General features: G+C 35.5%; 1 protein-coding gene across 3 annotated transcripts in view; it reads right to left on the bottom strand.

Annotated features, from left to right (window-relative positions):
- Positions 1-7,590: 7,590 nt before the first annotated feature.
- Positions 7,591-16,474, bottom strand: part of VTA1 (vesicle trafficking 1) — a 37,682-nt gene continuing 28,798 nt past the window's right edge. For all 3 annotated transcript variants that reach the window (XM_030235996.2, XM_030235997.2, XM_050973102.1), the window contains 2 exons: positions 15,192-15,272; positions 7,591-8,751 (listed from right to left, as the gene is read on the bottom strand). In XM_030235996.2, the coding sequence (XP_030091856.1) occupies positions 8,606-8,751; positions 15,192-15,272 (227 nt within the window). In that variant the 3' untranslated portion in view covers positions 7,591-8,605. The remainder of the gene's footprint in view (positions 8,752-15,191; positions 15,273-16,474) is intronic.

The raw sequence follows: 16,474 nt of genomic DNA, 5'->3' as shown, positions 1-16,474 counted from the left end.
AATTCTTGTGTGAGTTGTGCTTTCCATATAAAGTCCTTTTACTGGGCACTGCCAGAGCATAGCTGGAAAAAAGGATGACTATGAGTAGTCCCCCTAAATTTTCTATCATTTTATATTTTGCATGTACTTTAAGTTTGTAATTTACATTGCATCTTCATGAACAATATCTGCTGTGGTTGTTTTATAATGACATATGATGAGCCTCTGATTCTGTTAGCAAGTCTAACAAGGGAATGGGAGTCTCGTGGGAGGAGTTCTAACAGACAAAGAAAAAACTGTTTCATATTTTCAAACATATCTGAGGTTACCAGGTGTCAAACACTGGAGATAAATGGCATCCAAAATGATATTACGTTAAAGTCACAACATACAGAAAAGAAACAATTTGAATTGCACTCAACAAAAACATGAGCTTGAGTAATTTTTAAGGTGGAGGGAAGTCCCCTAGTGACAAGAAGTGTCAAGCAGCTATAGTTATCAAAATGACAACTTTACTATACAGATGCTAAAGATTCCTCATGGCATGATAAATTTTCTTCAGGAATCAGGATGCACACAGAGAAGACATTAATGCACTTGCTCTGGTAACCACCTGGGAGGCCCAAGGAGTTGCATGACAATTGCTTTGTGCCAAATCCCAGAAGAAATTACTTAGCGAGTCTTCAAACGTTATCAAGTAGTTGACAGGTCCTACAATAAACAAAGCCCCTCAGGTCAGCAGTAGACATGGTGGCTACTGTGTTTGGCCACATGAACAAAACAAGCCTCTTCTGCACTCTTTAGCACTTTTTGTCATAGTTCCCGGTTTTCTGAGTATTTTGAACCTAACCACCCAGTGAGACCCGGTCAGCAGGACCTTTGCTTTGGAGCGATGATGAAGGAACCTACCAAGATACAGACTGATAAAGCATACTATCCTCACAAAGTGCTTCTGCCAGTTGATGCCAAATTTTTGAGAAAGTACTTTAAATTTAAGTCTTAATAGAGAGTTTCATAAAAACGGCTGAAAAAAATGTCAGTATAAAGATTATGAGATTAGAACCTCTACTCTGGAGAGCTATCAGCATACCACACCTGGATCCATTAATGCCATTGCTATTGTTCTTGTATTTTACTCAATAGCAAGCAAAGCTTTCTGAACACAGCAAACACTTATGTACATGAGCACTCTTACTGCCTCACTAAGACCATTCAAATGGATGGAGTTACTCAAGCAAGTAAGTGTAGGATGAAGGCCAGATGTGTGTGGTTTCTGCTACCAAAAGCTGTTGAGCTGAAGTGCAGCAGTTATGAGTACCTGCATGCCTGTTTTACAAACACAGATTTCATGCTGACTCTGAATGAAGTATTTTTCCCAAGACCGTGCAGATACATCTGATTAACTTCAGTACAAAAGAAATACTGCTGTTTTTTACAACAGCTTACAGAGATTTCACTATGGGCTCATTCCTGCAAAGCTGAATTCACACCAAGAAATATGGACCCTATCTTGAGCAGTGCCATTTCTTAACAATATGCTATACATTTCAATCTTTGAAAAGCTTTAGAAGCTTTTAATACTGCAAACTGAAAAGGTGTTTGCATTGAGAAGTATACTAACTGTGGATATTCTTTCACAGTCACAAGCAAACACACTTTAGATATTGAATTAATAAAATCTCTAAATATCTCTTCATTCTACCCCACACTCACTATTACTCACAAAAATGCTTACAATGCATTGGAGCAAACATTAGGCCTAATACAGATAAAATTATGTGGAAAACATTTTCCCAGGGGAAAACACTGGGAGAAATCAGGCCATCATGATGTCTCAAGTTCTGCAATATCTTTTTGAAAAGTAACATCTCCAGGTATTTTGGAAGATGGAGCATCAGGGTTTAGCAAAAGCCAGAAAAACCTTCAAAAAAGCCCTTGACAAATCAAAATTTCCACTCTAGAACAATTTCAGTCTTGCGATCCAATCCACAAATTTAACAAGAGTTCTTAAAATAAATGTTTCATCATTAATACCTTAAGAAAGGCATTCTGTACTCATGGTTAATATTTTTTCAATAAATAAGACTTGCATCATCTCAGTAGCCCTTCTTTGCACCTTGTACTGGTAAATAACTTTCATCAACAATGATCAGAATCAAATCAGTAAGTGACAATGTACTTTTTGGACAGATACAATCTCATCCAATGCATACTAAATGCACATTATGAACAACATTGTTTCTGCTTCCAGTATCCTAATTTTTATTAAAAAACCATGGTCTTGTTAGAACCTAAGTGAATTAATTTTGTGTTTTCAGTTTCACTCAATTCTAATCCTTCAGTTAAAACCACAGGATTTCCCCCAGTTCTCTGCAGATCTTGCAACCCTTCCCAACTTCATCTCATCCACAAATTACATTTGACTTAGATGGCAACCTCAACCTAAGTCACTGATACGTGAAACAGGATGTGTCCCTAGGCTGATCTCTCTCCATTTCTATTCTGAAAATAATTTAGAATTTACTGCAATCTCTTTTTCCACCAGCTTTAATCTGTTTTTCAATCCTCATGTTAATCTATTTCCATTCAAGTATTTTTAGAGTCTTATGTCAAGCATTATTTCATTTGAAGTAAATTAAATTAATTGCATTCACTTTCTAAAAACTCCATGTCCCAAACCACTTGGGATGAGGGGAAGAATGAAAGGGCAAGGAGGAAATAGAGTATATGATACCATACCCATATTTGAACTTCCAAGGCTTTTGTTCATCATCTGAAGTAATCTCTTGCTTAGTCTTGTGGTTAAAATAGCAGGTCTAAAGTTGATCTTTTTTTTTAAATACAATTGTTTAATTCCATTAAAGGTTCTTATTACTACATTTATACTTATTTCAGTATTGTAGAAAGGAGGTTAATTTGGACCTCTGATAAATTCAATATTTTAAGATTTGCATTAGATGTTTCTATATCTCAAATCTTCTAATTTCTGCCCATTGGTCCCTAAATTATCCTACCAAGTTTTTTTCTGTTTCTTCATGTAGTGGGTTGACCTTGGCGGGACACCAGGTGCACACCAGTCAACTCTATCACTCCCCTTCCCAGGGGGACAGGGGAGAGAAAACAAGTGGGTTGAGATAAGGCAAAAACAACCAAAAAACAACCAAACCCACAACATACATACAAACAAAAGCAACCAAAAAACCACCTTCTCTTCCTTGCCTAGAAATTCTATTTATTTGGGGAACTTATTATAATGATCAGCCCTTGTCCTCTTGTTGCCTGTCAGAATTACAAAAATCCTGACTATATTAATAAAGTGTTAAATCTAAATAATCCCATTTTACAGATGGGCTAATTGAGGCAAAGGAAAGTTTACAATTGCATCAACTACTTAGCTGGAGGTCTCCAAACTTTTACAGATGAGTTTGTTGGGCTCTGACCTGTGAAACAGCTCTGAGTTAATTTCTATATATTCTTCTTTAGATGTTGTAGTCATCCTGCTGCCAGAGACTCTAAGCTCTTCAAAGAAGAGAAGTACAATGACTACCTCCTTCTTTACAACACATACCAGCCAAAACCCAGACCAGATAATCTTTGCAAATTACCCAAGAATGCCTAAACATGTGGGCTATCACTCAGACTTAGCATTGTATTCAACTACAGCAGACTCAGCATTGTATTAAACTACAGCAACCTCCTCCCAGCTGTGGGAACACCACAGATTGAACACAGACACTGAAAATGGGGAGGCAAATCAAAACAGGAAGGAAAGCAGAAAATCAGTAGATAGCATTTTAAGGCAAACAGACCTCTGTAGTTCTCTGCAGATACTAGGCAGTAACTTATGCAATCTCCCAAGTTCTCCAAAAGAACACATCAAGACAATTTTAAGTACTTAATCAACAGGACATATTTAATAACCATAGATTCTTAGGGTGAGAGGATCTACTCTCCATTTTCAGAATGCTGTCAACCTGTATTTTTTTTTTGCTTCCCTTTTATAGCTAAACTTAAGATTCTGCGATTTTGTCAACTAGGTTAACTTTCTCCTGTGCTGTAACTCACATTTGTTCCAGTCTGCGTTAAAAAAAGTTGGTTTTTTTTCCCCTATCATTCTAGTGCTCCTTTCCACCTCTTCTATCCCCCTGTAATCTTCTGCCTTAAGAGCCAGCACTTTTTCTTGTCACTTTCAAGGTTCTAAAGAAATTAGACAACCCCATTCCAGTCACTGTCCTGTTCCCATTCCATGTGGGATTTTAAGTATTTCTTCTGCAATCCCTTCTGTGCCCACTCTCATTCTGTGAAGAATGCCATTTCTTTTTCTCCCCTGGCATATGCCTTCCCTCTTTCAAGTTTGTTTTCAATGTTCTTATAAATAAGTTTCCTATTCTGACATCATTTAGGGCATTACAACAGTGTCTATAATCAGACTGTTCCAATACTCTTGTAAGCCAAGGAGAGCTCTGCTGGCAGCACTAATACTCTTTTCTTGATTGATAGTGAAATATCTAATGGAAATTCATGTTTTGTCCAGTTCTCTTGTTACTACAGCTGTGCATTGAAAGATGATGATGCAGTAAGATAAAAGTATTGCTCCTTTTCCTAACAAACTTGGTTAAAATTCCAATGTTTAAAAATAGACACTGAGGTGATTGTGAAAAACGGTTGCTGTCAGTACCAGGATGCTTTGGTGGTTTAGAAACTTGGCTTAAAAGTCTAGGTTTTCCTAGCCCAGATATCCTGGCTCAGGCTCTAATTCCATAAACCGCACAACAAAGGATATTGTAAAAGTACTCCAGAATTACACTTTATATAAGCATGGGCACTTTCCAATCTCAACCAAAACATCAGCACAAAGACTTTACAATAACAGAAATGACACTTGATCTTTTGTAAATTTAACTTCCTCTGAATTTGTGTTCTCATTATTTTTATATTGGACTCCTAGTTTACAGTTGACATGAAAAAGAAGAAAACCAAAGATCATTCATTTGGAATACCACACAATCAAATGCTAACTTTTGGCCCTCCACTAGTGCATCTAAACCTCACATTAAGAACACCATTTTTCAGCAGTATCTATATATTTGTATCTAACATTTTCTCAATACTTGTAAACAAGGTAATTGTTTTTTGAAAGGCATTCCTATAGCTCACCATTGAATTTACATGCATTATTGTGCATGCACTGATATGTCTGCACACAAACCACCTCCACCCCCCAATTCGGCTTCAGGCAAGAAGTTTCTCTGCTGTTAGTTTCTCATAGGTCAGTATTATACAGTCTGAAATATTACTGTTACAGTCACATTCTGGAATGTGATCATACTTAAGCTTGTGCTTCTGAAACTTCACTTACAAAGGACACTGTTAAATATTCCACCTGAAATTACTTCAAAAATTTGAGAACACTTCCTCCAGTATTAGTAAATCCAACTCATTTGAAAAAAAACTTCAGCATTTCATAAAGGATGACCTCCTCTGCAGTGCAGTTTTTAAAGACTTCTGTAGGAATCCTGAAGTATAATATGGAACTTTCCTTGGAGAGAAATGAAAATAGAAAGAACTGCAAAAAGTAGCAAACACTGAACAGATTCACTAAAATTCTAGCTTACATAAGTAGCAAAACTGAACATGGTATACCTGATAAAAATCTGACAGAGGCCTCCTTCTCCCTTCTTAAGCAAGACTTTAAAGATTGAGAACTCACAATCCAAAGGAGAATGGACAACAAGTATGTAGGTGGCAGTCAGACTGAAAAGGAGAGTTGTTAACTGCAGCATGGAACAAAATCAGCACTCTATTTAATACTGAACTTATGTGGGGAGGCAGTTGAGAGAAGTTATGTGTTGATATTTTATCACTCAGAATGCCTGTAAAATGAATCAGTCAACACTTAAAAACTCACACAACATTTAACAATGGGCCGTAAATTTCAGTGCCTGTCACAAATTCCAATTTGGAATAGTTATAGCCTATGTACCTACATTCTCCTGACATTTTCAAATATGTACACTGTTTGAACTGTTGTGCAACAGTGGTTTGTACTTGGGGGCTATCTCCTGTATTTAAAGCTGTCCCAAAGGTTATACTTAATGGAATGGAAATGCTTTGCTTTAATTTACTTTAGGCATCAGTTTAGATGATAAATATTCACTCTTACATCAAAAATTAGCAGCTTACAGATGGGGTTTAAAACATGGCTTTATGAGCTATTACAAAACTTCTCAATAAAGAAATAAATTATTACAGCAAAATTATTTTATGGAAAATAAATTCAATAGGTTATGTCAGGTATTGTGGTCTGAAGGCTGGTATTAGGATATGTCCCATTTTGCATGAAAATTTCTATAGTAAATCTTTACCACTAATTTATTTTCAGAAAGAATGCCTTGCTAGCTTCTCTAAGAAATTATTAAACTTTTGTATTACCCTTTTCATCTCCATTCCCCTCAGAAACATTTACTATAATTTCTTTCTAGGTGGAAGAAAGATAGCAAACGTGCAAATGATCATTCAAATAAATTGCTTATGGCTTTTACATGGCTTATCACTTTTTTACTGATTCCCTGGTTTCATGGAGTAACCAAAAGGTGCAATATAATCACGGCCAACAGAAAATATTTTATACACTTTAAGAAATACTAAAATTTTCATTTTCAAGCGTAGTTACGTATTCCATTTCAGATCATTCAATTACAAAAAAATCCCAACAACTTTAATTCAAAAGCCTCAAATCAATACATTATATCACAGCTTACTCATTTTTGCATGTAATACAAAAGCCACAACTTTTTTTATTATTTTATAAATAGGAAAACTGAGTTTTTTACTACAACTTCTGGGGACTGAAGCTGGTTTTAAAAAATAGTAGTATGATCCTGAAGTGAAAGAAACTTCTGACTTTATAGCAGTGCTACATATACATTATAGCAATGCTACAGTGTAAACCAACAACTATATATGCAGAAGACTTGGCAGTTATTCAGTCTGATACTGAAGTGAGAGATCTATCTTGCACGAAACACTGTACAAAACAGACTTACTGCTCAGGTCTATACCACATTATTGTCAAAAAAGTTTTAGATAGTTTTATTCTAAATTTCCCCAAATGATTAAAATCTAACCCAAGTCACTGTCCAGATTAGCATGCTATACCATATCAGAAAGCAACACAAAAATTACCACATTTTATCTTTTAAGTCTCAGTCAACTAAAGTGCTTAAACATACATTTTTAAATTTCATATTACCCATGTGAAATCTGCTGTCAAAGACACTACACACTTTAAGGGATACAACCAGCTAAACTTTAATGCATGCTTATGTTTCATTTTCTTGTCCTTTCTTTTTGCTTTGAATATAAGACTCATTTTAGTCACTCCAAAGCAGTCCAGCTATAAATAACATGGATTTGATAGAGTAGCTTGGAAAGACAGAGAGAGATCAGATAAAATGTCATTAAAATTATTACATATATCATATATATAGACATGCTTAATGGTGTACTCAATTATTATGTCATGCCATTCTTTCTTTTAAACAGTATGGGAGGATTTTTAATAATCAAGAGCTCTATAATTGCACTGGTAGACCTCATAAAGACTCAAAATTCAGTTTCCAAGATATTTTAATTAAATTCCAAGTCCAAAAGACTTCACAACAAAGCAGACAGGAAAAATATTAGTTGGAAATACAAAGCTCTATGACACTAATAGTAGAGACAAACCTATAGTATTTTAATGGCTGAAGAACGAGCTTTTTTCCAGCCTCTTAAAAAGATGGAACAGTTTTGTTCTTTCAGTAAGTTTTCCTGAAAGTTCAAATTATTTAGAATCTCTGCCTCCAGTTTTGGGATCATTGTTGATAAATATTAGTATTTTCTCTTAATTACCCATACAGATATATAAAATTTTAAGTTTTCACACAGAAAGAGCAAGAACCAATAACCAAGAATACATGTAGCAGTCCATACACCTGTGGGGGATTAAATTGGAACACCATCAAAATTACTCCCTCTTAAGTATCAAGAGATGTTTTTTCCAGAACATTTTCAAATGAAATACAAATGTTCTCAAGACTCCCTCAGCTTAGACTTATGTCTCAGATAATACAAATACTCAAATAATTTACGTATAGAAAAGTCCTTTCCAGAGTGGACCTGTCCGCCTTCTCACATTCAGCCTCTCATTTCAGGAGGAAAGCACTAATCTTAGTTATCATTTTAAAGCTATTATACCTATTAAATAATTGTTTGCAATAACAAAACAGGAATAAGAATTTTAACAAAACATCCTAATTCTCAGGTTTTTTACAGTGAGCATTTTCCAATTCTGATAATCCAAATATTGCAAAATGAGTTCTAACTCTTGAGTGGTGTTCTCAGTACTTTCTTTAATATTTTGCATACATCAAGCCACTGCATTTATGTTTCAAGCTTCACTGTCTTTAAAATGAAAACAGAGATTCCTACTGTACCATTAATTGCTCATCTGACACTGAAACAGTGGTTTCATAGTCATTAGTGATGGGATTGAGAATTTCTGTGTAACTCCACTTCCCTAACAGGTACAGTAATAAACTGTTAGTTCTTTAGGCGAAAGACATGAATCTGTTGGATTAAAGTTTCATTCTCTGCCTGTAATGAGTAACTTGAGGGCCTTCTGTAGATTTTGCACAGCAGTGCTCACATCTTCATACTGCAACGCACTGCCAGCATATTTGCAATATTTTTGAGCTCTGGCAAAGTCCTCTGGAGTCAAGCGGACTTCTCCTGCAAAAACATAAGTATTACAAAGTTACTGCAAAGGAAATCTGACTTAAGCTTCTTTTCTTAGGATTTTTATGTTTTACTGGTGTTTGTGGTAATATTATGAAAACCAGGCTAATATTTGTGGTAGTATTATAAAGACCAAGCTACAGTATTTCTTCTGTTCTGTTCTCTTTTCTTTCCATTCATATAAAGCTCAACTTCTTTGCTATTGAAAAATGTGAGGACCTTTCTAAAAACTGGTATTTGCATGACCCAGTGCCTTTCAAAAGTAAGCCAATACCTTTGAGAAAGATCTGCTCTTCTATCTAAGACAGTAGAGAGCTTTTATATGACATTAAGTTAGCTGTAATCATGTTACAACCTGCAAGAAACAAGGACAGTGCTTTTTGTGTTTACAGCATAATTACTCTGCTTTCTTCAGAAATAATACATAGTTAGAAACTGTTCCTTCTCAACTGGAATAACTTTTCAGAATGTAGAAGCATTTCTCAATGGCATGTTTTCACACATTTAATGTTTCTGTTTTTCCAAATAATTTTTGTTTCCAATTTTATGTAAGATGACTGAAAACAAGATTAATGTAATGAAAAGTGCCCATTTTTGTAACATTGGAGAACACTAGCAAAAAAATATTCCCATAATATAGTATAAACCACAGTATGTTATTTATTAATCAGAGTTCTCTTGAATTAAGTTAAAACTTTAAGAATGCTGTTGTGCTCAAACACATGCATTCAGTCATGGAGAAGACATAGGTAGGGACTTAAGCCCTAAATGGCAGAAGATTTTATATGTGAATATTATCACTGATGTGGCTGTAAAATAAAGCAGAACTGTGTTACTGTACCTCCTTCCACCCACAAATTCACTGTGAGTTTAAAGGCTAATCCCATGCCACTCCAATAATGGAAAAATTTATGTATCTCCAAATATGGACAAATTATAAAATCTTTACTCAGGTTCTTTCAAAACAACTTGTAAATGATAGATTTTTATGGGCATAGATAAATAATTATTTAAACCACTAAATAGTATGCATATACTTAATAACTTCCAACAAAATATGGTGTAAGCACTGAATAGATTTCATAGATTAAGAGAAAATGTTCTTTTAAATGCACCATACATTTTACATAAAATTTAGTTAAACAAAGATTTAGCTCTCTAAGTACATTTTACTCTTAAGTAACTACATGAACATACTTAAAGCCGTTTTTATGGTGCAATTTCCATTAGCTGAATCCTTTCTTTCAAAATAGAACTGTTGTTAGCAGTACTGTGAGAATGTTTACTAAAGAATCTCTATTCTTATCAAAAAATGTCTATTATATTTGCTTTTCCTTCCCCCAATCTTACTGTTTAAGAACAGCTTTTGAACAAATAAAAAAGAAAACCTGGGAACATTAAAAATTAGACTGGTCTGCTGGTTTTCAAAACAACCATACCCAAATAAAATCTGAAAGGTAAGGACACTGAAGATTAATTTTATCAATTTTTAAAATATAATCTAGAACTCCTCTTATTTTCCTCTCAATAAATAAATATAACCATTGAGGGACATAAAAACTCGGTGGGCTCATGATTGCAATGTATATTAATTTCATGCTTAGTAAGTGAAGCCAAATTAAATCTCTTAAAATACTATATGTATTATAAAATACTACATGTATCTAATACTATACTTAAAATATGTGAGTAAATACACACAAGGGAGTGCATAAACACAGGCACACACCTCGGGTATTCTGTAACCTCAGGAAAGTCACAGACTAAAAAGCAGCTGGGGTCAATCTGCGACCACATTTCTGATTATGCTTAAGAAATGAAAAAGACCAAGTTTCCCTCAAAGTAGCTTTTTGCTGTGATGCCAAAAGAAACTAGAAAATCATTCTTTAAAAACTGGCCAAGGCATCGGTCCAGTATTCAAATAATTTATTGGAAGCAAGCCTAAATTCACCCATCTAATCTTATTTTTACAGTATGAGCTCTATTAATGTTTTGCTGGCACAAAGCCTTATTTATTATGAAATCTACCTCAGATGCTATTATGACACAACTTGAGGGAAAAAAATTATTAGTTTTAAATTTATAAACCAAAGTTTATAGAGTAAGAGGGTTGATCTTTTGATGTGCTCAGTAGCCTGAGCTCCTATTGAAGTTGACACCTCACAAAGGAAAAGCAAAATAGAAACAAACTAGCTCTGTGTTCTGAAGTTTTACAAATAATGTAAAACTTAACTGCAATGACTGTACTTACATCAAAGGTATAACCACAAAAGTTAGTAACCTACTTCAATTTACATATTCAAAGATTAAGCAGTTTTGGAGGAAATGCCCTGGGGGTACTGGTGGACACAGATCTGCCCATGAGCCAACAATCCACCCCTGTGGTGGAGAGTGACAATGGCATCCTGTCCTGCATTAGGAAGTGCACTGTCAGCAGGCGGATGGAAGCGATCCTGCCCCTTTCAGCCACACCCTGAGTGCTGCGTCCAGTTTTGGGTTCCTCAGCACAAGAGAGACAGACCAACATTCTGGAGACAGTCCAGCAAAGGGCAACAATGATGACTAAGGGAATGGACCAGGAGAAGCGGCCAAGACAGCTGGGACTGTTCAGCTTAGAGAAGAGAGAGCTCAGGGAGATTTTATATCAAGTACATAAACACCTGAAGGGAGCATATTAAAAGGACAGAGACAGGCTTTATTAGTGATGTCCAGTGACAAGACCAGAGGCTGAAAAACAGGAGGGTCCTGTCTGAGCATCAGGAAACAGTTTTTACTCTGAGGGTGACCAAGGTCTGGGACAGGTTGCCCAGAGAGGTTGTGGTGTCTGTCCCTGGAGAGATACAAAACATATTTTTAGAACTAGGAGTGGCATTTTTTCTCAAACTTCTTCAGTGCAGAAAATTAAACCACAGGGTGAGTGCACAGGCGGGGGGGGACAAAAAGGACATGGTCCGGAGTGACTGGTTTTACATGACCCTTCCTTGAGCAGACCACCTCCTGAAGTCCTTTCCAACCTCAAGTATCCAGTGATTTTGGGCTCTAAAAAAGCCCAACAACACTGAGATACAAAAGGTATACAGTATTTATTCAGAAACAAACTTGCTTCCCGTGTTAATCTGAAATTATTAGGACTGAAACATGACAGGAATATGAAATCTGTAACAACAAACCTGATTCTCTTAGTTTAAGAGAAACACAAAGTGAAACTGATTTGACTAGAGCTGCTGAAATAATTTTTGGGGAAAAAAAGTTTTAGAATGAAAGCATTTTACATAAATACCTCTTCTTCTCCCTGGCATCCTTTTCTACCCTTCAGATGTTTTTCCTTTTTACAATGCCCAAATATAAGGCAGATGATTTAAGAACATTTCAATCATACAAACTGGTGCATAAAAACAGTGACGGAAAGGTAACAAATGGTTTTTGAAACAAGATCCTCTTTTTTCCCATTAAATCACTTGAAATATTTGAAATATAAATACTCAGGGATTTATTTTTAAGATCATGAAAACACATTCAATGTCAAATTATTATTTCTATTTTGTGTGTAGAATATCAAACATTATACACACAACTACAATGGACAAATGCCTTCTTTATACTATGCCACCTGTGGAAGGGACCATATGGCAACATAAGAAGATCTTATAAAATCTGTCTAGCACAACTATGAATGCCTTTAGTGTTAGCAAAATCTAGGGGTAATAAATTTTTCAAGACAACTACACCAGAGAAGTGCTCACACACATACACGAAGTTGCTGCATAATTCTACATTCTGTGGTCAGACACATTAACCCATGCTTAATTGGAAAAGCTTTGACACTTTCAAAGGTCAGTGTTAAACTCTGAAACCTCTTCCCACAGGACAGGACAGCTATTGAAAGATTTATGTTAACTAAAAATCAAAGAACACTATTCCTTTAACTTAATCTTTCTTTGATAAAATATTCTACTCCTCTCCACCTGAACTTTTTCTCCCATAACAGCTTTAATCAAATGGCTTCTCCCATGTTATGGGAAGCAAAGAAAAAATATAATTTATCTTTAAAATATACATTTGATCTTACTACAAGAAAGAGTCTTGCAGGAATATGTGGAATATCCTGTTTGGCTGTGCCTATACTACCACATTCAACACTGCCAAGGAAGGCGTCTCAGCACTCAAACTTGACTGTCTGCAGTGTCAAACTGCTGGAACAGATTCCAGTGTGGTGTTGGCCCATGAAAACTAGCACTTTCCCAAACAATTCCTGGGCATGACTTGTGGTCAGAGCAAGCTACAGACTATTCAATTTGAGCAGTCTTAACAAGCTACCTTGTTTAGGTTTAAAAGTTTAGTAATATGGATGTGAGAGGATCTGTGCCAGCTGTTCTCCATGCCAAATATTTGCAAGCCTGTATAATTTGTTAGCATGGACACAGACATCGTGTCTAAGTCATGGAACAAATGTGGATCTATTGGATGGAGGGCAACACTGCTCCCTCCTTCCTGTGCAAAGGAAACCTCAGTTCCACAGGAATGGCACACACCTCAATATGCAGCAAGATTTGCATATTGCAGCTCAGGAACTGGGGGGCTCATGGGTCCCACAGTTTTGTACACCCATTACCACATACAGGCATTTCTCAATCTACTTATGGGTTAGAGAACAAGGTCACTGTTGACAAAGAAAGGACCCCTCAGCAGCATGAGAAGAATGCACAAGAAGACAATGACAGGCAAGGACAAACACTTTACGTTGCTCTCAAGCTTTACTCCACATATGCAAAGAAAACTATCAGTGTACCTCTGCTGCCACATCCCCTCTGCCCTCTGAGACTCCTGCATAACTGACAGTGTGTTTTCTAAGCTTTCAAACCAAGAACCTGTATGACCTTTATCAATTCTTTGCCTGCACTTTTGTAGCACTCCCTCATAAGTATGTGACACTTTGAGCTGTTACAAGACCCAAACTTGTAGTGACACAACAGAGATGTGCAGAGGAGGAATGCAGGCATGCAAAAACACAGGTTAGATCAAGTTAAGAGATTTATCATGGTGCTTAGCAAGGGTCTTAATCTTTATAATTGTAATATTACTTATTACTCATTCTCATAAACACACTTAATTCCTTCTTATTTAAGTACTTATTAAACCACGTTATCTCAGGTAGGTGGTAAAAGGGAGCAATGCAATCATATTCAGATATGAATAATGGAATGTCTTAAACTTAATAAAAAAAATAGGTTTCAATCAAAATTATGACATTTTTGACAACCAGAAACAAACATTTAAACCAAGAAACAATGATGACTAAAATTTTTAGAGTAGTTACCAAAAAATCTGGTACAAAGACTGTCTAGAAGATCATGATAAGCTAGTTAAACTTGAAAACTTTGCTTCTAAATGTCACAAAACTTGCCTTCCATAGTAACTAGCAGTTACTATGGCAATCCTTAAGTAAAGCTTTGAGCCATTTCAGTTGAGGAGCTACCAAAATCTCCACAGCAGTCCCCAAAACTCAAAAACTATCACCAAGTTTAAATGTTACAGCTACAGGTTTGAGGTGTTGTTTTTAATAAAATGAGTTACTGCCACTTGAGACCTCAGTGCCAGCTCAGCTGGCCAGAGCATGGTGCTAATAATGCCAAGGTTGTGGGTTTGATCCTTGTATAGGCCATTCACTTCAGAGTTGGACTCAATCCTTCTGGGTCCCTTCCAGCTCAGACTATCCTGTGATTCTGTGATTACAGTAATATGCCAGAAAAACTGTAGCACCTACAGTACCTTTTGCTCTTCAGAATACTAAAGATTAGTATGTCTCTATCAATGGCAAATTTTGCTATTTTTATATCTTCTGTAAAAATGGCTTTCTAATATATTAGAATGGAAATATCCTTAAGCATTCTTTATGCCAGCAAAATAACACCATTAGCAGTACCTTACAAATTGATTGTTTCATTTAGCACAGGTACTACTTCCAATCAGGAAGCACACACTATTATTCTGCACAAAACTGCAACTTGATTGTTTTGTAAATTATTTTATGAAATTAATAAGTAAGTTACATGCTGACCCTGCAAAATAAATTTTAAGTAAAGGGAATGTATATTAATTACAAAAAATACAACTTGGCAAGGCTATTGGGAATACAGGCTTTGCAAAGTATATTAGAACCTCACCTGAGAAGCAACAATATAAATAATATAAAGCCTTAGGTAATGTTAGCTCATTAGTTCAAAGCAGTCAGACAGACAACACTATATTTTAACAGCTTTCAGAAACTACTAAAATCTTAGCAACACAATGCTTAGATGTTGTCCACTCTTTAAAATTCTGAAATAGCAATCAGATAATAGTGACAATATTTCTCACACTTCTTCCTTCAGTGCAGGGGAAACACAGAGGACACAGTATGTCCATGTACAACAATACAAATGCCACAAGCTTACCTGCAGACTGAGCACTGTAAAGGGAAGGATCAACCAGAGGAATATTCTGAGGAGCAGGCTGAATGGTATTACTTGTCACTCCTGCAAATCAATGTAAAAAAAGGACTTGGATTATTTTTACTTACTGACTTTAAAAGTAAGCAAAAAACCAGAACAGATATGCCTTATGATTTTCAAATTAAGCAGCTGATAGCATAGGAATTCTGAAACTGTGTAACAAATAATTTAAATGCTTTCACTTCAAATATGTGTGTTTAACAAAATAAAACAGAAGAATGCACAGACTGTCATCCATTTTACCAGTACAGGATTTCCCAGAAATTTAATTTCAGGCATTTAAAAAGTAAGAAAAAACTTGTCCAAGACACACTGGTTATCCTGAAGTATTGAGGAAAACCTGCTAAAGAAAAGTGTGAGTAAACTTCTGTATTTGAAATTTAAATTCTACATTCTGATACCAGAGGCAGTCTATATTATTATACTTTTAAAGCCCAGTGCCAGGCACCTCACTTACCAGTTATCTCCTTACTAATTCCTTTGGAAACAATGAGAATAAAAAATGCTAGCTAAGTGTGAAAGGGAAATAACAGTGTTAGAAAAAGAAACAGCACTTTATGCTGTGAAGCGTTCTTGTACCCGCGTTCCCATTTTAGGGACACTCATTTGTTTTGATGGAAAACTGTAGTTTTGCAGTATGTCCAGTACATACCAGACTAGCATAAAGTTATTTGTGCAACATCTGCTGTCTAGGAAGAGAGTATAATCACTTCTCTAAATTACATCACTCCATTGAACAATATCTGGGGTTAAAACTATGTAATGTACAGAATTCATGTATTACAACAAGGTACGTACTCCGTATTTTTCAGATCCTCCCAGACCCAAAAAAAATCCCCACCTATCAGAAGGATTTCCTTTTGATAAAGCTGAAAAAAAGAGCATCCTGAACTCTTCATAGGGTGAAGCATTTTTTAAATGAGAAAGTAAAAGAAAAGGAGGGATTGTGTGACAAAATATCTCGTACATTTGATAATATAAAAATGTATCTGAACAATAAATGATCACTAGGATTGAAATAAAGATATTTAAATTTTTTATTCTTATAAATCATTAATTAATAATTCTACTCTATGATTACTATAAAAAGGTCCCATAAGGTAAAAAAGTTTTATTCACCAATCACTTAATCCTTTTTTTCTTTTTTTTTTTTTTTAAATAAATACAGCATCTGGGAAGGAACTTGGAATTGCTAAGAACTTAATTTTGGTCCAAAAATTACACGT

The sequence above is a fragment of the Serinus canaria genome, chromosome 3, assembly GCF_022539315.1.
Source record: "Serinus canaria isolate serCan28SL12 chromosome 3, serCan2020, whole genome shotgun sequence".
In the NCBI taxonomy this organism is placed as follows: domain Eukaryota; kingdom Metazoa; phylum Chordata; class Aves; order Passeriformes; family Fringillidae; genus Serinus; species Serinus canaria.
This window is presented reverse-complemented; position numbering and strand designations above follow the sequence as displayed.